Below are 24,835 nucleotides of genomic sequence, written 5' to 3'. Positions count from 1 at the left end.
CCTAAACTGTGCCCAAGACTGTTCTAGGATTTATGGCACTTTGAGCAATACAAAACAATTATGTCACCCTATTATCAATGGAAGATACTGTGTCTAGGGAACGAAGATAAATATAGCTGACACATCCAAAAAGCAGTTCAGGTGTGGGCATAGTTAAGTTCTTATAAATTATTTTTGAAAATATTTCTTCTGATGCATTGAGAAATACCAGCAATTTGTTTCCTGAGCCTTTTAATCAAATAGAAAGGGTCGTTGCTTAGTAAAGCGTTCAGATTTTAGTATTTACAGTCCGTCATTAAGGAAAAATATAGAAGAGCTAAAACGATTATCTGAAGTATGAAAATACACACACACTAGAAAATGTTTTCTTTCAGTGCAAACTTTACACCTTGGTGAATCATTTCCATTTGAGGGTTTTGATTGTAGTTTTCCCAGTATGAGGCATAAATGAGACGACTGGCTGGGGGAGTGCGGAGGTAATTAGCCTATCCCATATCAAGCCGTCTTTATTTTCTTTGCACAAGGTGTTGTAGAGAAATTATCTGAACCTGATTCAACCTCAGGAGGAAAGTGGGGAGATGATGCATTGGGGAGAGGTTCTCCCGGAGAACGCCAGCGCCCTCTAGGTTGCATTTGCAAGCAGATTCTGGTGACGCAACTCTGGCCACTTTGCCACCAGGGAGAAAGGGGGAAGGGGGCCGATTCCTCCCCGGTAGGAGGACTATCTGGACCAAAGAAAGAGGCTGGCGATGGGAAGGAAGAACAGATCAAGCATCTGAATAGCGGCCACGGGGCAACCTAAAGCCTGTGCAGAGTTAGCAGGCGCGCGTCACACACGGTCCCCCGCCCGCCTCCCCCTACCCGATACACCCGCCGCCGTGTGTCACCTTCCTGTTCGGAAGTCTTAGTAGGTTGCTGGGGCAGAACAGGGGGCGCCTGCTCCACCCATCAGGTATCCGGTTGGAAGAAAAGCCAGTCTCAACAACTTGATTCTCCCCGTTAAATGATAAGTTTAGCAGACCATCCGTCTCCAACTGCTGAACAGTAGGGGAGGGAAAGAGAGAGCACATCAGACGCTCCTTTTCTATTCCAACCACAAATCATATGGTTGTGCCTCTTCTCTATTCCACTCAAAGTCCTCTAACTTAAATGCCACGTTCCTCCTGGAATGCGTGCGCCAGAGCTTCTTGGAGAAAATGAACCCTGTGCATATGTTTTGAATTTTTTCTGGACTGATTTGTGATGATAATCAGTCAAGTTACATTTCTGGTGTGTCTTGCTGGGGGTGTAATAAACCCAGGACGCTGATGGCTGTAATTTTCTGGGTGATGTTGCAATGGAGGGAATAAATGGCCCCGTGTTGAACTTTGTGGCTTGCTCCCTTCCTGTATGTAAATTGCCTTATATAAAGTGGGGTTCCTAACAGAGCAGGGACAGCTGCCTCGGCCTCCTGCTCCCTTGCCATCTCAGCCTCCAGCCTCGTAGGCACATAGCTGCAGCCATAACAGAGCTCCGCCTCCAGCCTCCAGAAAGTAATTCCCAACCTTCATACCCTAGGCGACCTGAGGAATGAAAGAGGAGGCTATAAAATCCCCTTTGAAAGGTTCGTCTGCTTTTATTACTGAAATTTGGATGGAATGGATAAAACAAAGATGCTTCAGAGGATATGAGGTTACTCGGCAGGGGGAAGGCACTTCAGGGGGACGGGGAGGGTCTCTCATGGAAGATTTCTTAATTTTCAATGTTTTAAAAACAAACCAGCAGAAATCTTGGTGCAGGTTGGCGTTTCTGGGCAGTCCCTGCAAAGTTTCCCCTCTCAAAAGGGGGAGGAACAGTGTGGGAGCAGGGCTGGGCTGGGCTGGGCTGGTTGAAGTGGAACGTGGGATGTGAGGGGCACTGGCAATAACAAAGTCATATTATATGAAGAAACCATGCAAGAGGAAGCAGAATTGGGCTAGTGACTGTGATCTGGATTTTCCTAAACCTCGCTTCAGGTTAGAGCATCCATTTCAGGCAACAAAAAATGCTTTTTAAAGAGTGCGTGCTGAGCAAAATTTCCCGGCCAGTTTCCAGGAGAGACGACCTGTGCTCCCTTCTCCCACTTTGGGGCTCTGGTAGACGAGCAGTTGAGACCACAGATCATCTTAGGGCAAATGAGGTGGTTGTGCCTGCAGAACAAAACCGTGCCCAGGACCAGAGAAAAACCGCGCCACAGGCTATTCCTGGTTTGACAGCTGGTATTTCGGAGGGTGTCAGCCTCGATAGGCAACTCTAACATGGCACGGCCCTTGACAGCAAGGGGTCACGGCAGGGCAGCCACCGCAGCACCAGCCAGCGCCAGGTACCCAGCCCTGCAAACCCGAGTAACTCGCAGGCGTGTCCCACTCCCGGTCCCGTCGCCGGCTTGCGGCTTCCTCAGCTCTGGCGCGGGTCCCGGCGCGGCCGGCGGACTGCAGCTCCCGGGCCGGGTGACCCGGCTCTGCGGGGCTGACCTCTCTCCTCCGCCTCCTCGAGCGCAGGCTCCCCGCTAATCTTCCAGGAGTTACCGAGGCAAAAGGTATCTGGGGCTCGAGAGAAAGAGCCAGGTGGTAAAACTGCAAGGAGACTCCTGGGTCAGCCCTGAAATACACCGGAGGAGGGGCAGGGGAGACGAGGACACTAAGGGGTCCGGAGACGATGTAAAGCGACCTCGCGGAGTTCTCAGGCGGCACAGGGAATGGGGTCCCCGTGCCGCCCGGGGGTCACTCCAGGTCGCCCCTGCGCGCGGCTACCGCTGCCCGACTGGCCACTTCCTCACGTGTTCTTGGCACGGCGCGGATTAAAATGCAAGGAGGAAAATTACATGCGCAACGGACAGAACGTTCTTACAGATTACTTTAGGGAAAAAAAATGCGAAATGTAGATTGTCCTTTTTCCCCTCTAGTGCAGAGACGACTTTTATTTCCGCCCCCTCCCCTGCACATTCCTGACCTCTCCCTCCCCCTTCCCTCTTTCTTTCCTTCCTTCCTCCTCTTCCAAGTTCTGGGATTTTTCAGCCTTGCTCGGCTTTGGCCAAAAGCACAAAAAAGGCGTTTTCGGAAGCGGCCGGGCCGCGCACAAGGGCCGTTTGTTTGTTTTGGGACTCGGCAGGAAATCTTGCCGGCCTGAGTCACGGCGGCCCCGGGGCCGGCGCTCAGTGTGCCGGCTGCCCTCGCCTCCGCGCGGCGCTCGCCGGGGAGATGCAGGGCGCGCTGGCGCGGGCCCGGCTCGAGTCCCTGCTGCGGCCGCGCCCCAAGAAGAGGGCCGAGGCGCAGAAGCGGAGCGAGTCCCTGCTGCTGACCGGGCTGGGTGAGCGGCGCGGGCTCGGGCTGGGGCTGCGCGCTCGCCGCCGTCCTGCGGCGGGGGATGGGCCCGGGGCGCGGGCGCCCTGCCCGGGTTGGGGGGCACCCCGGCCGCGCGGGGGCATCGGAGGCGCCGGGGGAACTCGGGGAGGGGTCGCCGCCGGGCCGGGGGGAATCGGAGGCGAGGGCTGGAGAGGCAGAGCGGGCGCGGGGACCCCCGGTGGCCGCGCGCCTGGTGGAGAGCGCCGCGGGGCTGCCACTCCAACAACCTGGCAGGGCGGAATCAATGGGAAAGCTGGAAAATCATCCCGGACTCCTCTCCTCTCCGCCCCTCCGCCCGCGGCTTCCCCTCGTCGGCCCGGCAGCCGAGGGAAGCTGAGCGCAGCCGCCCCCGCGGCCCCGCGCCCCCCGCCCCGGGCTCGCCCTTTCGCCGGGGGCCGAACGCGCGCAGCTGCGCCGCCAGCCGAGCCGCGCGGCGGGGGCGTGGCCGGGCCGGGCTGGGGGCGGGGAAGGGGGCGTGGCCAGGCAGCGCCGCATCCTCGCCGTCGCGCGGGCCCCGCCCCCTCGCGGGCAGCGTATATAAAGCCGGCCGCGCGGCCCGAGCGCAGTCCGGGCCGAGCGGATCTCCCGTCCTTAACGTCCCTAGCGCGCTGTCCGAGGCGATGACGGTGAAAACCGAGGCTGCTAGGGGCACCCTCACTTACTCCAGAATGCGGGGCATGGTAGCCATCCTCATCGGTGAGCGTAGGCGTCAGGCTGCACTTCGGCGCCGGGAGCGCGAAGTGGAAATTTTTGGGGTTCCGGATCACATGAGTGTGTGTGGCATTGGATGTGACGAAGCCGTCTAAACGTCTGTTTATTTCTCTTCTCTAATTCACAGCTTTCATGAAACAGAGGAGGATGGGCCTGAACGACTTTATTCAGAAGATTGCCAATAACTCCTATGCGTGCAAACAGTAAGTTTGGGGGAATTGGGGACAATAAAAATCAGTGTAGTTCAGTTTACCAGCGGGAAAGATACATTCTCATCAGTGTGTTGATCAGGAAGGCAAGACTGCCCCGGGAGTGGGGATCCTTTTTCTCTTTAAGTTCTCGTTTATTTTAAAACATTTTAAACATTAAAATGGATGTGCTGATTTGGCTGTTCTAATGGAAAGATAAAATTTCCTTGTTTGCCTAATTCGCCTCCTCTCTCCATAAAGAACAACCCTCATCTCTGTATTTAACTGGGTTTATTATTTTCTTTGGCTGTTTTTTCTTTAAGTGAGTAATTTACTTGGGTGTTGTTAGTTTGTACACTGAATTCTCCGGGAAAAGTTGAGCTAGAAACTCACTGTTGGTGTTGGCGTGCCCCCTTGTGGCGGGTTCGCAGGTTCTAAGTTGCTCCTTCCTTCTCTGCAGCCCTGAAGTTCAGTCCATTTTGAAAATCTCCCAACCTCAGGAGCCTGAGCTTATGAATGCCAACCCTTCTCCTCCAGTAAGTATTCTCTGTGATGTATCTGTGGAGAGAGCTTGTAAATGAGTCAGTTCGTATTCCTACATTGATGAATTAGAATAGCATTTCTAGAAATTAGCATCAAGGCAGGAATGTCTCATTACTTCGTGGCATGACAAGTGACAGAAGCATTTAAGTATTGAGTCAGTGGAGTATTTTAAGAGGCATATTGCATACAAGTTTTATGTGCTTACAGCAACATGATTGTGTCTGACTTCCATACTCTCATTTGAAATATTAACGCGTATGGATGAAAAGTCGTTTAGAATGTGTTTGTAGATGTATGCTGACTCGCCTCGGTCATTTGCAGATGTCACATCCTTTGCACCACCTCTACTTTGTTATCGATGTTTTCCTTTGAAGCGAGGATATTAAAAGAAAGCATTTTCTCTTCCAGCCAAGTCCTTCTCAGCAAATCAACCTTGGCCCATCATCCAATCCTCATGCTAAGCCATCTGACTTTCACTTCCTGAAAGTGATTGGGAAGGGCAGTTTTGGAAAGGTAATTTCACATCTAAAGACCTCGTTACTTATGGTCTTTCATGCCCCCATTTTACGTTCTCCCCGGATGTGGACAGCAAAATGATTTTTTAATTGAAATTTCAGGTTCTTCTCGCCAGACACAAAGCAGAAGAAGCATTCTACGCAGTCAAAGTTTTACAGAAGAAAGCGATCCTGAAAAAGAAGGAGGTAGGAGAGGTGCTGGATGGGTTGGGGTCAGAGAGGGACCTTCATCGAATAGTTTGACCTTGGAATCTCGGTGCCAAGTTGAAATTCACCATTAAATCCTAATTGTCCTTGTTCTAGGAAAAGCATATCATGTCGGAGCGGAATGTTCTCCTGAAGAATGTGAAACACCCCTTCCTGGTGGGCCTTCACTTCTCTTTCCAGACTGCTGACAAACTGTACTTTGTCCTGGACTACATCAACGGGGGAGAGGTGAGCTGGGGGAGTGGGAGCCACCCCTTGGGCGTCTGTGCACAGCCCGCTTGCTTTTAGTTTGAGAAGAAAGTTTTTAAAAGATACTTGGGGGTGGGGGAGAAGGTTACCAGAATTAACGTTTCCCTTAACCTGCCAGGTTTCAAATAGTTGATAGACTATTTAGGGCCACTTCCTGCAATTGTTCTCTTTAGCTATATATGTCGAGACGAATTAAACGCATTGTTATGAGGCTTTGGCAACCCAGACTGACTTTGTCCTGTCTCCTGTAGCTGTTCTACCATCTCCAGAGGGAGCGTTGCTTCCTGGAACCGCGGGCTCGTTTCTATGCTGCTGAAATAGCCAGTGCCTTGGGTTACCTGCACTCCCTGAACATCGTTTATAGGTGAGCCGAGGACCTCTTAGGGCTGCCTTCTGGGTATAGAGGAGACATAGCCCAGCCTTAGAATCATTTGTATTTAGGTACAGCATGGTCACCTAAAACCGCCTCCCCCAGCATGTGAGCTGCCTTGACTCCGTGCCACCAGGGCACCGGCCAGCTCGGATGGTGCCTAATCCAGAATAGATCAGCAGAACAAGGGCCCCCTTTTTTATTCACTGTAGAGGCACAGTGAATTTCAGATGCTTTTAATACCCTAGCAATTATCTTTACAGAGGATTTCTTGTGAAGTGAAATTAACTTATGCAACTACTTTTCTCTTCATTTCTTTACAGAGACTTAAAACCAGAGAATATTTTGCTAGATTCACAGGGACACATTGTCCTTACTGACTTTGGGCTCTGCAAGGAGAACATTGAACCCAACGGCACGACATCCACCTTCTGTGGCACGCCCGAGGTAGGAGCGCTCTCGATTTGGTGCCTGGTCCCCCCACCACCTTCCAAAAGAGAGAAGTGCAATGATGCTTTTAACTACGAAAGAGTGAACTGTTCTCAGAGATTTCTGAGTCCAGTTCACTGCAAGTAAAATGCATTTGCTGTTTGGTGCAGCATGAGTAATTCGAAGGCTTCATGTTGCTTTAATTAAAACTTGCTCTTTGCAAGATACACATCATAAAAGGCTTCTAAATCCCCAAGTACGATACCTATTGGGTGCCCAATGGCTTCCAGAATATCAGTGCGCATAAGTGGCCAGTTGGCCTCAAAGTCCAGCAGTTTATCAGGAGATCATCTAAAGAAATATATCCTCCAAGTGGACCCAGGGTCTCTCAGCCTTTTCAAAGTACCTGCCTGGGCTCGGCATTGCCTGGTGTCACAAGCTCTAAACTCAGTTTCCTGGTCTGTCTTTCAGTATCTCGCACCTGAGGTGCTTCATAAGCAGCCTTATGACAGGACGGTGGACTGGTGGTGCCTGGGCGCTGTCTTGTACGAGATGCTGTACGGCCTGGTGAGTAGCACAATGAGAAGCAGGGAATATCGCCCCTGGTTTGACGACACTCCCTAGAATGTGGTCTTCTTAAAATCCACATTTATCTTGGCACACAGGCCCACTGCAGACCTCGTCATTGTGCCTTGCCCTTCCTGGTCAGCTTATCAAATGCTGATAAGAGAGGCACATTGGTTCTTTTATAAGTGTTTTAGGGTAAACTCTTACCTGGTTGATTTTTCTTTTGTAAATTCACATTTTAGTAGAGATGATCACACTTAACCTGTGTGAGAGTGAAAAACATGGCTCGTAAGCATCTACTCCCTGATAAGAGTTGCAAAATAGATACTTAAAAGTCCAGGGCAGAGAAAACCGATCAGGAGAAAGACTGTCAAGTCCAGCTTAGTCTATTGCAGTCCAAGTCGCTTTCTCCGTTGGTGACGTAGCTGTCCAGAACTTCCAGCCAGAACTAAGGATTTCCCCTTTCTCTCAGCCTCCTTTTTACAGCCGAAACACCGCAGAAATGTACGACAACATTCTGAACAAGCCCCTCCAGTTGAAGCCAAATATTACAAATTCTGCAAGACACCTCCTGGAGGGCCTCCTGCAGAAGGATAGGACAAAGAGGCTGGGTGCCAAGGATGACTTCGTGAGTCATTTTTCCTGTTCTTTGGGGCCGTCTGCGATGCGCACCGCACCTCTGCCCTTCTTGAATTCTGCCTGTCTAAATTAATCTCGTGTTTCTTCTCAACAGATGGAGATTAAGAGCCATGTCTTCTTCTCCCTCATTAACTGGGATGATCTCATTAATAAGAAGATTACTCCCCCTTTTAACCCAAATGTGGTGAGTTCCTATCTCTCTTCCAAGTATAGGAAGACCCAAAGGGCATTTCTTGAAGTCAGAGGTGATGGTGGTGGTGGAGGGGGAGGGCCCTCAAGGAATAAACTGGTGGATATTTTATTCATAGACCCGTTATTTTACCTGGAGAAAACGTAGAATTTCTGTCCCAACAAAGGTCACATAGTTTTTTAGCACATTCATCAAAGTACCAAGAGACAGGAAGTGAACATTGTCCCCCTTATTGATACTGTGTGTGGCCTCTGGGTTTTGTTGAAATGGCTGATGGTCATGGGAGTTTCCATATGGTGCCCTAAAGAACTGATCTCCCGGATTTAAAGCCTGGATGGGGATTTCCCTGCCCTTTGTCCAGGGTGAGCTCTTGACACTGAGTATGTTTCCTCCTTCCTGCCAGAGCGGCCCCAGCGACCTGCGGCACTTCGATCCCGAATTTACCGAAGAGCCAGTCCCCAACTCCATCGGCAGGTCCCCGGACAGCATCCTCCTCACGGCCAGTGTCAAGGAAGCCGCCGAGGCCTTCCTCGGCTTCTCCTATGCCCCTCCGATGGACTCTTTCCTCTGAACAGTCTTAGGCGTGGTTTCGAAAGATTTTCTGTATGTTCTTAAATGTTTTAGTTAGCCTTTTGGTGGAACTGCCAGCCGGCAGGACATCTTAAAAGAGAATTTGCACATCTCTGGGAGCTTGCACATCTTGGCAATCTTATTGCACACTGTTTGCTGGAAGCTTTTTGAAGAGCACATCCTCCTCTCAGTGAGCTCACGAGGTTTTCATTTTTATTCTTCCTTCCAACGTGGTGCTATCTCTGAAACGCGCATCAGAGGGCCGCCTTAGACAGACGCAGGAGTCCCGTTCGAAGGAGGAGCTGTTCTAGGCAGGCTCGTCTGAAGGTGTGTCTGCGCCGTGAGAACGAATCTTCTGAAATGTGCCTTTTCCGATGAGGTCGTGTTCGCTCCAAAGCTTTTTCTCTCACAGAGCGTTTTGTTCCTTTGTTTTCCCTTGTGGACTTACTGTGTGAACAGCGGTGTGAGTGTGGTGTGCTTGATCACAGACAGATTCAGTGATAAGCATCAATGTGACACTTGCAGGACACTACAATGTGGGACATTGTTTGTTTCTTCCATATTTGGAAGATAAATTTATGTGTAGACTGTTGTTTTTTTTGTAAGATAGAGTTAATAACTAAAATTTATTGAAATGGTCTTGCAACGACTTGTATCCAGATGCTTAAAGAAAGCATTGCTGCTACAAATATTTCTATTTTTAGAAAGGGTTTTTATGGACCAATGCCCCCGTTGTCGGTCAGAGCCTGGTGTTTTCATTGTTTCAAATGTCACCTGTAAAATGGGCATTATTTATGTTGTTTTTTTTTTTTGCATTCCTGATAATTGTATGTATTGTATAAAGAAAGTCTGTACATTGGGTTATAACACTAGTATATTTAAACTTACAGGCTTATTTGTAATGTAAACCATCATTTGAATGTACTGTAATTAACCTGGTTATAATATGGACAGTTCCTCCCTCCTCCCCACCACACAACTTTTTTTGTGTGTGATAAACCAATTTTGGTTTGCAATAAAACCTTGAAAAATATTTACATAAATTGTGTCGTGTGTGTTCTTTTGTATGTTTCGGTTATAGGGGGCAATAACAGATCCCTTTAAAATTTAAGGTCAGCCCTGAGGGTCTAGTGGTTTAAGATCCACTGCTCTTACCGCCATGGCATGGGTTCGTCTCCCAGTCAAGGACCCACACCACCTGTCTGCGGGTTGTCATCCTGTGGTGGCTGTGTGTTGCTGTGATGCTGAAAGCTACGCCACTGGGATTTCAAATACCAGCAGGGTCACCCATTGGGGAGAGGTTTCAGTGGAGCTTCCAGACTAAGACAGACTAGAAGTAGGACCTGGCCACCCACCTCCAAAAAACTGGCCCTGAAAACCCTAGGAACAGCAGAGGAGCATTGTCTGATAGAGCGCTGGATGGGGAGAGGATGGTGCAGAAAGATCAGGCAGGGTTCCCTCTGCTGTGCACGGAGTCACTAGGAGTTGGGCCCGACTCCACAGCACTAAAGAGATTAACACTGAAACCAGGAAAATGCTGCTGTAATTTCCAGCTCAGTGGCTTGCTTCCAATAGCAGTGGCTCTGACTCCAGAGAGTAGACGGTGGTCTTAAAGCCAATTTATATTCCAGATCTTCAGAGATGCATTTTATGATGTCAGTCAGTCATCAATCCATCCAAACAAATCCTTTTCAATTTACTCATCTCGCAAGGACAGCCATGGAGTGACGTTCCCTGTATTGATTGCCTGTCCCGTGCAGCTGGCTGTTTGTCCTGTCATTTGGCTTATCTGAAGTAACAGGTAATTCTTTCGACAAACATTTGAGGCCTCATCCGGGCCAGGCTCTATTCTGAGTAGTGGGATACAGCAGTGAGCAACACAGACAAACCTCTGGCCTTCCAGAGCTTAATGGAAAGGCAGACTCTGTCCGTAAAGCAGTTTGTTGAAGTAGAAATAACAGTCTGAGGTGTAGGAGAATGCCACTGAAGAGGGAGACGATTTTTGTCATAAACGGATATGTTCCCAGAAAGCTGCGCTGGCCGGACTTGTGGTTTCTGAGAGTACGCAGAGCTGAACTGAGCCCAAGGCCACTCAGAGAAGGATCTGGAAGGAGCACATCCCTGGCTTGGACCGGAAGCCTGGAGCCGGTGTGTACCCAGCACTGCATGAGCCCAGCAGACTCTGGGCCTGGCGTGCAGAGGCCTCTCCCAGAGTCTGTCCCACTGGAGTATTTACTGTGGGAGAGGAGCAGGAGATCATCTTGCATCCAAATTGGAAGTTTCTAAGGGTTGAGAAGGCATCTGGGGTCACTCAGTCCTTCTCCCTCGTAATCCACTGACGGGGTGGGATCAACATGCATGATGACTTCTCGCTGAAGGTGGGCCCCAGGGCAAGGTGTGCACTTCAGGGCTGCTCTGCCCGATGGACGTTAGCTCCCAAGCCCAAATGCGAAAGTTAACTAAGCGACCAAGAGAACCTAGACCTGCATTTTCCTAGGAAAGACCAATGCTAGCTCAGACAGGGAGATTTTTTTGCATCTCTCTCCCTTGTTCTCATTATCAACAACAGTCTTGAATTCCTCCTTGAACAAAAGTGCTTGAATCGCATTTTTATGTGAGCACAGTTCTTGCAGACTGGGAATCTATAATCTAATTATAGATGGCTCAGGGCGGCCGGTCATGGATCACCAAGCCTGTTCCTTTTCTAGGGCTTGGAATTTGCTCACCGAGTTACAGTCAACGAGTACATGAGATCTGATTTGCGTTGTTCCAGAATGGAAAGGTGCCAGAGGAGTCCCAGGCCTTGTCACACGAATGGGAGGAGATTAGATCTAACACAAGTGGGTGGGAAGGGAACAAGCCTGGAACAGGGAAGTCGAGAAAGAACAAGGGGTCAATAAAAAAAGGGCAAATATTTACGAAACCCTGTGCTGTCAAATAGCCTACGTGCAGGGGGATCTTTTCTCCAGGGGAGTGGGTCACCGCCCTGCCAGCCTTTGGAACTGCATTTGAGCACGATGGTTACAAAAGGGGACGATTCATGTCTCCATAGCTCTCCATCTGTGGATCTGCTCAAATAGAGGTTTGGAGGAACTTACTCAGTTGGGATTCCCACAAGTTCAAATGGGACTCTGGAACCACTGCTGCCATGAAGAATAAACCAGTCACTGTCTTAGGGAATTTGCCATCTACTTGGGGACACATGGCACCCACCCATGGTGTGTGACAGGTGGTAAATGAGGGTTAACAGGACTTCACAAGTCCAGAGGCGCTCCATGGGGTCGGCTACCTAGAGCAGGCTTCACAGAGGAGAGGCCAGGGATTCTTGCTAACTAAGTCTCGTTCTAGGGAGTCTGAAGGGATGCAGGCCTTGAGGAGCGGGTAATGACACTCACAGACAATGCTGTTGAGCTCTGCCTATGTGCCAGACCTTGTTCTAAGTACTTCCTACAATACTTAATCTTCAGAACAACGCTGTGATGTCAAAAGTAAAGAAACTAGCACAGAAAGGTAATTTGCTGGTTAGTAAGTGGTAAAGTTAGAAGTCAAATCATGATGGTCTGGCCCCAAAGCCTGTGCTTGGAACCATTATGTTCTCTTGCCCACCAGGAGACAACAAGAGTGTGGAAGCAAACAAGTGTGGGCTTGTGAGTCATTCACTGATGGTTTCCCCAGACGTTTACTAAGGCACCTTCCTGGTGTCATGCTGGGCCCAGAAGGAGAAAGAGAGAGAGCGAGAGAGAACCTGCAATGATAACATAGACACTCTCAGTCGTCGATGAAGATGAGGAGCGGCTGGAAATAGAGATTGCAGTGGGGGGGTGAATTAGTACAACGTTTTGGAAAACTGCTTGGCACTATCTCCTAAAGATGGACGTATTTATAACTGATGACCCAGCAGTTCTGCTCCATCATACATACCCCAAAGAGTGTCAATATGTTCGATAAAAATTAGCAGTAATGTTCATAGTGGTAGTATTCACATTAGCCCCCAAGTGGGAATAATTCAAAATGTCTACCAACAGTAAAATGAATAAATATAATTAATAAGATGAATAAATATAATGGAATATTATATTACAACAAAAACAAATGAATAATTGCTACCTACAACAGCAGGGAATAATTCTCACAAACAAATATAGAAACTAGACTGTATGATCTGATTTCTATAAAATTTAAAAGCAGGCAACAAAACGAATCTATATAGAAGCCCGGATCTGATTACCTTTGGGGAGGGGAGGAGGGCAGAGACAATTGTTGAGAGGGCACGTGAGGTGGGCGGTCTTCTGGGTGCCGGTAATTTCTTGATCGGGTTGGCGGTTTGGGGAGTGGTTGTACTTTTTGATATTTCATCCAGTTATATACTTACGATACGAGCACTTTTCTCTATGTTTGTTATATAGCAATAAAAATGTTTATTACAAAATATGTGATACGATAAAAACAGGATGCCATGGGAACACGGAGGAGCGACATCTTACCCAAACTGGGGATCAGAGAAAGGGCTCGGTTTTCAGGTAGTTTAAGAGAGAGAGATGCTTAGGGGATCTGGAGGTTCCAGGTAGGCTGTCTTGGGAATTGGATCTTGAACGTGAAGCAAGAAGATGGGCATCCAGGTGCTGGCTGGTAGAGGAGGGGGCCTGAGGGACAACTTGAATAAGCACAATGAGTGGGTTATTGGGAAAAGGAAGAGTCGCAGACAGACCTAGTTCCGACTCCCAGCTCCACCGGGCATCCTTCTAGCTTTGGGAAAGTGGTGACTTGGGCAAACCTCTCCTAACTTCAGGGCCTTCAGAGACCATGCAGCCAGGGGTCTGTCTGTTCACAGCAATCCGTGAGACAAGGTCAGAGGAAGTGGCATTCGAAGAAAGCTCACGAATGTCTTCTTTCCCCACTCATTACCTTTCTCCATTTCCGCTCCTCCTTACTGGTGTACAGGAGAAAAAGAGACCAAGAAGCTGTGAGAAATCATTTTGAACAGGGAGAGGGACCTTGTCGTTGATGTTCGTGAAAGTCTCACAGAGATGTTTGGAGTTCATAAGGCAGCAGAACGGAGCTTTGGAGGTTTTCCTTGAGGAAAGTGAAGTGATCCAAAGGGATGTTCTGATGACTCTACCAAGAGCTGAGTGTGGGGAGAGCTTTGGAATTAAAAGAAAAAAGGAAGCACTTAAGGGACTTCTGACAGGCCCTCCACCAGCGGTGGTGGGAAAGAGAGAGGAGGTTTGGGGGGATTTTTAACTTGATTTTTTTTTTAATTGAAGTTTAGTTGACGTACAATCTTATGCTGGTTTCTGTTGTACGACCTAGTGATTTGACACATATGTTACGAAATCACCACCACGGCAAGTCTAGCAACCATCTGTCACCACACGACGTTATTGTGATACTATTGACTGTGTTCCCTCTGCTGTACAGGACATCCCCATGACTTATTTATTTTATAGCTGGAAGTTTGTACCTCTTATTCCCGAGAAGAGATATTTTGAAGGCCCCAAACAAATGAGGCTCAATGAGTTATTGGGAACGGAGGGAGAAGAAGGAAGGATCCCAAGCAAGTCACATTTAATGTAGCTTATTTCTCTAATGTCATTGACTTGCTTATTGAAGTGGTTGTCAAAGCTGCAATAATAGCATCTAGGACAAAGACCACCCACCAGTGTCTTCAACATCCCCGGGGACATAGTAAATCAGCTGATTAATCGATCAGTGTCGTAGGCAAAGCAAGATGTTACACCCTCTAGTCAATCTCTACCCCATCCTGCTAAAAAATTTCTCACCTCACCCACCAAATATTCCTGAAATCCTCTTCCATATGCCTTGAGCCTAGTGTCAGGAGCATAATGACGTTAAACTTTACCTGTCGTTACTCAGAAAAACACTTCTATTAAGAAAGACATCCTCATCCAAATTAATTAAGCCCAATTTGAGAAATTATTTAAATATTTTTCTCATATGGCATGAAACTTATTAACACATCACCAAAACCAAAAATTAAGTTATTATTGCTAAGCCTTCACGTTTGACTCACGTGTGATCTTTCCTCGTCTTCTTTGGCTGCTGCATCCTTTCTATACAAGAACACATTTAATTTATATACATTTTCTCTGCTTTGCACATCTTTTCTGTGAAGGGTGTCAGCAGCAAGACAAGGAGCAATCCTCGATGTTTGCATAGTGTTTACCTATAACACTGTGTTCAGACAGATGTGTTTGTGTATCTGCAAACCTTGGAAACCATGGACTCTGACGGGCAGGGTTCTCGGTTGTCTCTTTTCAGTGTTGTCTGTTCTGCGCTCCACCTAGTGTGCCATGGCAGGCACGATGACGAGGCTGTGACAACATGCGTAAAGTACAGACTGTTCATGAGAAAGTGTGCATGCAGATAATCACCTCTGGGGAACGGCAGACCAAGGGTCATAAGCACAGAAACATCGTGTCACTTTTCATATGTATATATAAAACAGATGAGTGGCTGCCAATTTGTTCATATCCAGATAATTTTAACCTCATTCTGCTCAATCTTATTTTACTGCCACTTTGGATAGTTGTTGACTCCTAATGTAGCACCACAAAGTCATCACCTCCCCATCAGACTTGAACCATTTGATCCTAGTGTGTTGCAGGGTTGCTAGCAAAGTGCGGCACAGATCTACTTGTTTTGACAATAATTAATTAAATTAAAGTGTGTTTAATTAAATTAATTAAAGTTAGGTTGGAAACAATTTTGGGTCCAAATTGAAAACAATGATTGTAGTTTCTTCTGTAAGATCATGAAAGAGAGGTACAGAAATGATCAGATGCCTGAAGTAAATTATGCTCTATCTGATAATAATAGACACTTTGGGATAAATTTAGAGAAAATATAAATTTTTCAAATCAAACATATATGTGGCAACTCTTTTAAAATACAGCAAACAAAAGATGAAATAATCAAGGAGGAGGAAAGAATATGAATGAAATGATGCTTCCTTACATTTTTCTTTTATTATAAATGGAGAATGTGCTCATGGTAAAACAAATAAATAAAAACATAACAGGTTGCACTGAGTAATAATTTCACATTGCCTCTCTCAGCCATTCCCATCTCAACTTCCCCTGGCTGGAGGTAACCAAGAGTAAGCTTCTTGATGTATCTCTTTTAGAAATCTGGTATGCACATACAAGCGTCAGCGCTTCCAATAACACAGAATTCAAATTTTAAAGGAGGGAGCAAGGGAAGTATCTTGATTGCCGGTTGATTTTCTTCTTTTTAAGGTATACTAATTGTTTATTTTTTTAAAAAGTTAAAAGTCTCACTTGTGTGATTCTAGTGAAAATGTTTGGTGCAATGTAACTCCTACACTGCGCGTTGACTTTTTCATCTGGTGCTGAATGAAGACACAGCAGTCTGGTTTCCTGTCACAGAACAAGCCAACCAGCCAGGCGGTGCCCTCACTGAGACACAGGCTTGGCCGCCAAGGTTGCCCCTTGCAACTACGCGGGATCTTTGCCTTGCCCAGTGGCTTTAGAACCTAACAGCTCAGCAACTTCCCTCTAGCTACACTCTTTCCAAAACAGCTGGAAACATCTAGATTTTCCAGTCCCTGAAGAGCTGTTTCAGGCCTTGGGCATACCTGAATGCTTTCACGAAAGTTATCTGATTAGGGGAATGATACTTTCCCTCCCAAACATTCCTACATTCCTTTGAGTCATTCTCCCTGTCAACCGTCTTGTCCTTTCCAGTATTGTAGGATCATAAAAATGTCTGGGTGGGAAAGATCAGCAGGTCCAGAGGTCATAACCTCAGTGACTTCAGGAGCCAGGCTTGTGAATCATATTAGAATAAGACAGTAGGAGCTACGGATAATGCATTTTCTCTTAAAAGCATTGAAATTAAAATAATAATTAAGATCAAAAACAAAAACTCCTTCGCAGGCTAGAAACACCTGCAAAGTTTCTTGTCTAATCTCTTATGCAATTATGTAAAATTCAATGAGCTGCCCTCTCTTGCATTCTTGTCCATTCCTTAATCTCTGAGCAACACAACAAAAAACAAACCCCCAACACTGTGGGGGAAAGCTCTGCTTCACCCAACTGTGCAACAGGGAGGAAGGAACAGGCTTATGAGGACACCAGTTTGGCATGAGATGACACAAAGTCCACCCTCCAGGTTGACAGAGACTGTCCCCAGCTTCTCATGACATTCACACACCTGGTGGCCCCAACTTTCATCAGAATTCCATAACCAGTTTTAGAAAGAAAGCAGGCTGTCTCTTTAGTATATCAACTGGGAGCATTTAAGAAGCCCCTTTTTTAGCAGACCACTCATTCACGCACACACGGTTTATAATAATCTGAAGAATTTTCTGTCTTCCATAAAAGGACAAGGAGTCAGCTTGGCCAAGCCGTCCTGAGTTACAATGAACAGGAAGCCAAGAAAAGATATGTAGAGGGAGGCAGCAGAGTAAATTAGGAAAATCTCTGATTTTTGAATTTTTGAAACCCAGCTCCACTCCTTTATCTCTCTGAGCCTTGATTTCTCCTTTCCCAAATTGGGACTAAAAACATTTCTTTTGTACTGTAGAGGATCTGAGGTAATATGTGTCAGGATGCAGAAGAATGTATTGTAATCTGACAGGTAAGTAAATAATGGTGCTATTGACGCATGACTGGGGAGCTGAGGGGCTGAGACCACTGAGACCTTCCATAAGCTACCGAACTCCAAACATCGCTTGCAATCATCTGCTCTGCTTGTGCGTCCTTAAAAGCGCAGAGAACAGTCCTTAGGTGAGCCCACCTTTCCAGCTGCAACAGGCAGATCCTGAAGGGTGACTTGAGTAAATATTCCCACGTCCTGGTTTTGTGGAGGTCAAGGTCTTTCTCGTTATCCCAAAGGATTACTAAACTTTACAAATTCAGTTCCTTTTAGGTTTCTTAAACACACATCATAAAATAAGGTTGAATTGCACATTACTCATCCACAAAAGCAGAGTGGCCTTGTGCTACCACAGCCCGACTCTGCACCCGATTCACCTGTCCTTTAAAGAGAGGGGGAGTGGCATCTCACAGAAGCTTGGGTCTTACTTCTGATCATTGACGACAGCAGTGCGGTCACGTCTGCAGAAGAAACCTAGGGGTTGTTGGGGGCATATACGGATCTAAAGCGGATCCAGATTTGGGTTCAAATTCTACCTCTGCCATCTGGTAAGTCTCCTGTTCCGTAAAGTGGGGACAACAACACCTGCTCTGGCTTCACTGCCCGGAAGTGAGCAACTAGTTTCAGTGCCTCTCAGGAAACAACACGTCTTGAACTGCACCCGTTTACACAGTTTGTTAAGATTTGACGCCTGCAGGAGTTTTTTGAGACTCTCCTAATAGGTTGTCCTACTGAGAGTCTCGTACCTTAGTAGGAGTCAGTTTTTAAACACATCTCAGTGCATATGTTTGTTTGAATTGCCTTTGAAAATTCTTTCTATTTAAAAGCAAGAAACTTTTTCAAGGAATTAAATCCCTTAATGCAGAGATTAAGAACTTTTCTCCATCTTGCTAATTCTTAACATGACGAAATCTTATATGTGAGCAAGCAATTTAAAATAAAAGGTTTAAAAGATGTTGCTAAATAAAGAACATCCAAATCATTATTTCACTGTTCTTTAAGTGTTATTTAAATGAAAATCACACATTGGAGATAGAGAGAGAGAGAGAGAAAGAGAGAGAGAGAGAGAAAGAGAGAGAGATCCTGGAAACATGAATCCTGTCACTATTCAACATGTTCAACATAGTTTTAGAGGTCTCAGCCATGCAAAAAGGCCAGAAAAAGAAATGAGTTTTAAGGATCAGGAAAGAAAAGACACGATTGTCGCTGATGCAGATGATGTGATTGTTTATAAGAAACACCAAGGAGATCAACACACTTGTAAGATCTAACTGGGGAGTTGATCAAGCCTGCCTCATCCAGAATTTATCTACCCAAATCAGTGTTTCTCTACCCAGCAATAAAAGGTAGAAAACCTACTAGAAAAAAAGATTTTGTTTACAACTATAGCAAAAATTATGAAGTGTCTAGGAATTAATTAACCTAGCACAGAATGCACAAGAATTTTGTAGAGAAAAAAAATTAACTCCCTTAAAGGGATTGACTATGTGAAAAGATGTCTTATGTCAATGGGTGGGATGTCATAACTTTGCAAAGATATTGATTCTTCTAATATTTATCTATAGGTTTCAGTAAATTTCCAATGAAAATCCTAAAAGGATTTTTTTGGGAGGAATTGAAAAATTAATTGTGAAATAAATATGAAAGAGTAAGACCCACTAATAGCTCATATAAAATTTATATGAAAGAATTGATCCACTATAACACACAATGGAGAATAAAGAAGGAAAACCAGATCTACTTGATCTTAAAGTGAATTACAAAGACATTAAAACAGTATGCTATTGATATGCAGACAGACAAATAGGACAGAAGAGATGGCATATAGATTATGAGATTAGTGACACCACAAATGAATGGAGAAACTGTGAATTATTTAGCAAATGACGTTAGGAAATTTAGCTCACTATGGGAAGAAAAATAAGTTGAATCTCTACTTCACATAACACGTAAAAATAAACCCTAAATGGATTGAAGACCTAAATATGAAAGATAAAACTATAGAGCTAATGAAAGAAAGTAGCAGAGAATATCAAATCACTGGTCAGCTAACTCATGAAGAGAGGCATCAAGCTGAGAGGAACTGCTGGTCACTGAACTGTGGGAGAGGCTAAGAGTCTTCTGTACGAGAGTCAGGGTTGAGCAGGATTAAAAGAATGGGAAGGATTTTAATGAATGTAGAGTCGGCTTCCAGAGAACGTAACAATAACCCACATTCACAGAACACTTTACACCATCACATGTTAACTCTTTGCATCGTAGCAGACTAGCGAGGTGAACGGGGCAAAATATTTCTATCCCCTTTAAAAACACATGCTAAAAATGAGACCCTGAAAAGTTTACATGAATAGACACCTATGGAGTTAGTGGAAGGGGCAGAACTGAACCCATGGCTTCAGACACCAGACTTCTCTCTTTCCACGGCCTCCTTTGGGCATCATGGCGTGATTACCGAGCAGTGAGCACGAGAGCCACCACCAGGAACGCAGAGGCCAGCTGTTTGAGTCTCCCTTCCACAGAGACTGCCTTTTGATGAGACGGACATTTGGAACTGGGGAAAGGAACCAAAGGTCTCCAGTAAATAACTTGGGAACATGCCGCTCCAATGGGAATGGGCCATTTTAAAGTGAACAGCTCCAATATATCTGTTACAACTCTCATGAGAGACAGTTTCTTATGTCTAATGGTGTCTAAGTTTTCTGTTTAAGGGAGAGCAGTACATGCTCCACATTCCTCATCCAGCTGTTGTGAGAATCAAATGAAGGAAGGAGCTTTGACAGACAAGGAATTACTGTCCTAACTTAATTTCCTGACACCCTTTAACCATTTGTGAAATATCAACGTCGGTCTGCAGCGCCACCCAGCGGATACAGTGATGCTGACGTTTTCACTCAGGTGCCTTCTCAGGTGGTCGATATCAGCTGTATCACACGTCTGTTACTCAGGCCTTCTGCTCACGCTCAATACATTTCTCTCCGGTTTCTGACTTATAAAAATTTTTTACATGAGGTTTTGCTAGTAAATTTTAATTTCATAAGTCATGACTCCCTACTCCCCCCCCCCGGAAAAGGGCAAACTTCAGATCCCAAACCCGTGTTTTACTCGGACTGCTTCACTCTGTATAGCTGCCCTCCTCGGAATTGCAACGCAGGTGTTTGTCTTATAAACTAGCTGTTATTGAGCACAGGAGGAATGGCTGCCGATGTTGTTGGGGAGGTCTGTTTCCTTCTTGATTTGCCCATAAGTTGTACTTAAAATTGCTGAGTCCACACTTGAAACTTTTCTTGTTATCTTTCGCTCGTTCATACACGTACCATCACTTCAGTAAGGATCTGCCGAGTACTTTTCAGTGTTGGGCACCATGCTGGTACTCGGGATACAGTGAAGAGCGGGAAGGAACGTGGTCCCTGCCTGATGGAGTCTGCAATCCAGGCAGAGGGAGACTCGACAATTAAGCAACCGGGCAAACGCCGCTGCCTCAGTTAGCTCAGGAAATGGGAATATTTGTTTCCTCGGGGGCTTTTTATTATTTGCAAATCAGCAAGAGTCTACTTTGCATTTGAGGGTCAGTGGGTTTATGGTGGAAGGGCAGAAAGCTCTGTTGTCTAAACCTGACAATCAGCAGGAAGAAGAAAGGAGTCCCCCCCAGGATGGCACCACCATGTGAAGCAGGAGAATTCGGAGTCAGAAACAGCAGCTTTGAATCCTGGGACCCCCTACTGTTCTCGTGATCTTCAGCATATGATTTCGTCTCCCTGACACCCACTCTTTATTTTCTGTAAAATAGAAATGATAATACCTACCTCGAAGGGGGGAAATCATGACTATTACAATGCATGGTGTACAATAGGTGATTAATAAATACTTTGTATAAATGATCAAAGGTCAAATGTTTTTAATGCGTAGCTCACACTGCACCGACCCCCAAAATGGTACAAAAAGTTTAAAACGATGAGAAAAAGCTGGAAAAGTGGATCAAAAATAAGAGAAAATTCAGTTTTGAGAGCATAGTATATAACATAATGTTTGAACGTAAATACAAGTAGTCACACTTCAAAGGCATCCGGTGGCTGTATCTAAATTCTCATTTACCAGCCCCTAGAGTTGGCCAAGGCAGATGTTATAAATCCAGTTGGTCAAATGAAAGAAGCAGCAAAGTGTGGTTGGCTAGCTTCGGTCTCATGAATAGTTGAAAGGAGAAGTGGAACTCAAACCCATAACTCAACTCTCTGGGTTGTGTCTCTTTAGACACCATTGAAAAGAATAGATACTTTTGAACATCTAAACAATATTAGCAGAAACATCTTCTCAATATTGTTGGAAGCCTTGCCATGCAGCCAGTTTTTCAGATAATTCCCCAACTGTATGCCTGAGCCGAGGAAATATATCAAGTGTTGTTCAGTCACAGCGTTGTCTGTCCTATTAGGACATACACCTTCACACACACAACTCAAAACGCCCCAGAAGGGAGGGGAGGAGCAAAGAGTTAACGTTTGGTGAAACCTACATTTGCGTTAAGCCCTGTAGATCCATTATCTTAATTAATCAGGTAAGTGCTGTGGTCCCTGAGTTACGGAGCAAGAATGTGAATGGCAGAGACGGAATTCAAGTCAGGTCTTTCTGACCCCAGAGGCCCTCATATTTCCATCACTTGCCAGTCAGAAGGGTGACCGATGGAAACAGAACATGCTCCCGCCTGACCTGAGTGTATTTCATTCTTTATGATGTCCCGTCAACTGGTGGTCATAAGCTGTTACTCTACGTGGCGTCAGGAAATTGAAGACGGCTGATGTCAATCTTCGTTTTTACAAAGGCAGTTAGGAAGGTCAAGAGCCTTCTCAGAACATTCCTAGAATCAAAGTGCACCTTATTTCGTATTGTCTGCTTTGGGGAAACACACATTTACTAAGCTTTTACTAACACTTCTTTGTTCTGCAGTTCTGATCACATTTTTGTAATTATTCTCTGCATCACGGACTTCTGAGAAGGGCCTAATGGGTGTTCCCCCTTGGCTTGTGTTTTCCTCATTTACTATATACGGGAAGAAGGAAAATTGGAAGCCAAAGTTAATCTGGGCAAGAGACCGCTGTCACTAGACCTCGATATTAATTTTCCAGATGACTTTGCTGCTGAGTTGGCATTACTCTGTGACATTAGAAGATTGACAGTAGGTAATAAGGTCAGTAGAAGGACTATGCCTGCAAGAACACATGCATACCATAAAGCAGGCACAATGCACAAGAATTTGCACTCAAGTGTGTTTGCACTCATGCGCGTTTGCACTCACATGCATACACATACCGAGCTCTCATAGCCACTGGGGCTTTCCAAGGGACAAAGCTGCTTTCATTGTTTCTGTGCCTGCTCAGTCTGTAACTCCTAAGTCCATGTGCTCTTCCAAATGAAGATCCCCTAGAAATGGCCCCTCAGAGAGAAGTCTCCCGTTTGCCAGGTGAGGGCAGGTGGGGGCCAGCTGTGCCCCGGGGAAAGACTTCCCACTGCGTTCTGCATGTGAAGCTGTGAGCAAACCCAAGAAGCCCTGTGCCTGGGGCCCAGGTCAGAGCCAGAAGCAGATAGACAGAAAAGAGATCTGGAATCCCGGGACCTCGGCATCCTGGTCAACTCTGACCTGTCCCGCAGCTTTCCGCTGGCTCCTCCCTCTTCCTGAGAGGCTGCCTCCCCTCTGGACCTTTCAGTGAAGATGTGCTCCCTCCACTCCACCTAAAGCAGCTCCCCTAGGAATTCTTCTGTCTCCCCAACAGGTTTACTTCCTTTAGCACAGCACACTTTGGGATTACTCATTATGTCTCTTCTTAGACTATGAGCCCCCCGAGGGCTGAGACTGTCTACCTCATCTCTGTCGAATCCCTAGCACCCACATGCTGGCATATGGGAAGGGCTCAATAAATATTTGTTGAATGAACAAATGGGTAACTCACTTGCATAGCACCTTCCAGACATTTTAAAAAACATCTCGGCACTAGAAAAGCAGGGGTGATAATAGTTGGATCGATGTCAGCTGGTCTGCCAAAACAAACAAATAAAGAATGTCAATAGCCTGAAATTAAAACTTGAGACTGAAAAAAGGAGCTATAACATGATATATGAGAGTCAAAATTCAAAGACTATTGAAAGACTCAAACAAGATCAAAACCAGTAAAAAATTATAAACTTTCAGATAAAAGTCCAAAGAATTAACTTCACAACTATAAAATAAAAAAATTGAGTTTAACAGTATATGTGAAAATTACACAATTTAATTGATTGCAATCTCAATATGCGTCCAGTGGAAACGAAGCTTCCAAAAATCAATGCGCTCTTAGGCTGATTAACAGAAATACTGCGCCCAAAAGAAAAGCAGTTTCATTTTTTTCCTGATGAGGCAATACCAGGAGAAGGTTTGTCTCTGGCAGGATACTTCAAGAAAACCATCAGATTAAAACGAACAGGATGGGGAAGGTACGGAAACCAGGTTCCACAGGCAAAAGCTGTGAAGGTCTAGCCAGGGGAGGAAGAGTTTGGGGTGGTATTTAGCTTGAGAGGGGAGTGAGAGGTGAATGCAAATGAGCTTGATGGCTGTCCACAAATATGTCATGCGGAAGTGGAGTCAGCCTTATCTTCCTGTGCTGCGCGGCAGGACAGAACTAGAACCGGGTGGAAATCAAAGGGAGCAGACTTTGGAGCAATGTGAGGAGGGAGTGAGATCTCGATACTGGAGTGACCATGTTGTGGCTCCATGTGTTAGGCAGGCTTCTCTGGAGAAACAGATCCAGTAGGATATATATAGATACACACAAGAGGAGATTTGTTATGGGAATTGGCTCATGTGATTATGGAGGCTGAAAACTCCCACCATCTGCCAGCTGCAAGCTAGAGAACCAACCAGGAAAACGAGTGATATAATTCAGTCAAGTCTGAGGCCTGAACCAGGAGCTCCAGCGTCCAAGGGCAGGAGAAGATGGACGTCCCAGCTCAAGCAGAGACAAATTCACCCTTCCTCCACATTCCTGTTCTGCTCCGGCTCCCAGTAGATTGGATGATGCACCTGCATCAGTGATGATGCTCTTCCTTACTCAGTCCACCAATTCAGGAGCTAATCTCTCGTGAAAACACCCTTGCAGACATACCCAATAACAATGTTTTGCCAGCTATCTTGGGCAGCCTGTAGCCCAGTCAAGTTGACACATAAAATTAACCATCACGCTTCATAACTACTTTTGGGGGCAGACTGTGCTGGAAATTCCTATATTAGGTAGGGACCTGGGGAGGTAACCCCCACATTTTCTTCCAGCTCTAAATACTTTACGCTTCTGACAGTCTCTCAGGGATGTTGAGAATAAAATATAACCACTTGGAAGTGTATAAAATTGCTTTGCAGACATAACCTATTATTATCTACCATTAAAATTTTCTGCCTAAACTTTATAACTTAAACATGAGTTTTCTGGTAGTTCTTTGAACTAACCAAGAAAGAGTTTAGGATCAGATTATAACAAGAAAATGGAAAAGCCATTCACTTGACTCGTTTAAGGAATTGGAATGTGGCAGTGCCACGTCTGCAGTTCACTTGCTCAAAGAGGCTGCTTCCAGGTGAAACAAGGAGACAAACCCCATCCTCTTAGAGGCCTGAGGGGAGCTCTGTTGGTTTCAGCCCTTGA

The 24,835-nt window shown here is 45.9% G+C and overlaps 1 protein-coding gene across 3 annotated transcripts; it reads left to right on the top strand.

Moving 5' to 3' along the window:
• The first annotated feature begins 1,376 nt into the window (after nucleotides 1–1,376).
• LOC106837176 (serine/threonine-protein kinase Sgk1) lies at nucleotides 1,377–9,583 on the top strand. Of its 3 annotated transcripts, none has more exons than XM_014850572.3 (12): nucleotides 1,377–1,603; nucleotides 4,201–4,276; nucleotides 4,722–4,797; nucleotides 5,213–5,317; nucleotides 5,422–5,505; nucleotides 5,623–5,754; nucleotides 6,027–6,139; nucleotides 6,469–6,592; nucleotides 7,046–7,141; nucleotides 7,614–7,769; nucleotides 7,875–7,964; nucleotides 8,374–9,583. In XM_014850572.3, exons 1-12 carry the CDS (start codon nucleotides 1,570–1,572, stop codon nucleotides 8,539–8,541), a joined length of 1,254 nt encoding a protein of 417 aa, XP_014706058.1. In that variant the 5' UTR covers nucleotides 1,377–1,569; the 3' UTR covers nucleotides 8,542–9,583. The 3 variants fall into 3 exon arrangements, with proteins under 3 accessions (XP_014706058.1, XP_014706060.1, XP_014706057.1); XM_014850574.3 differs by lacking the exon at nucleotides 1,377–1,603 and adding an exon at nucleotides 2,686–3,327; XM_014850571.3 differs by lacking the exon at nucleotides 1,377–1,603 and adding an exon at nucleotides 3,889–4,058.
• Nucleotides 9,584–24,835: the final 15,252 nt, after the last annotated feature.

Source organism: Equus asinus, chromosome 24 (genome assembly GCF_041296235.1).
Source record: "Equus asinus isolate D_3611 breed Donkey chromosome 24, EquAss-T2T_v2, whole genome shotgun sequence".
In the NCBI taxonomy this organism is placed as follows: domain Eukaryota; kingdom Metazoa; phylum Chordata; class Mammalia; order Perissodactyla; family Equidae; genus Equus; species Equus asinus.
Note: the sequence above shows the minus strand (reverse complement) of the source record. Positions and strands in the feature narration are given on the sequence as shown.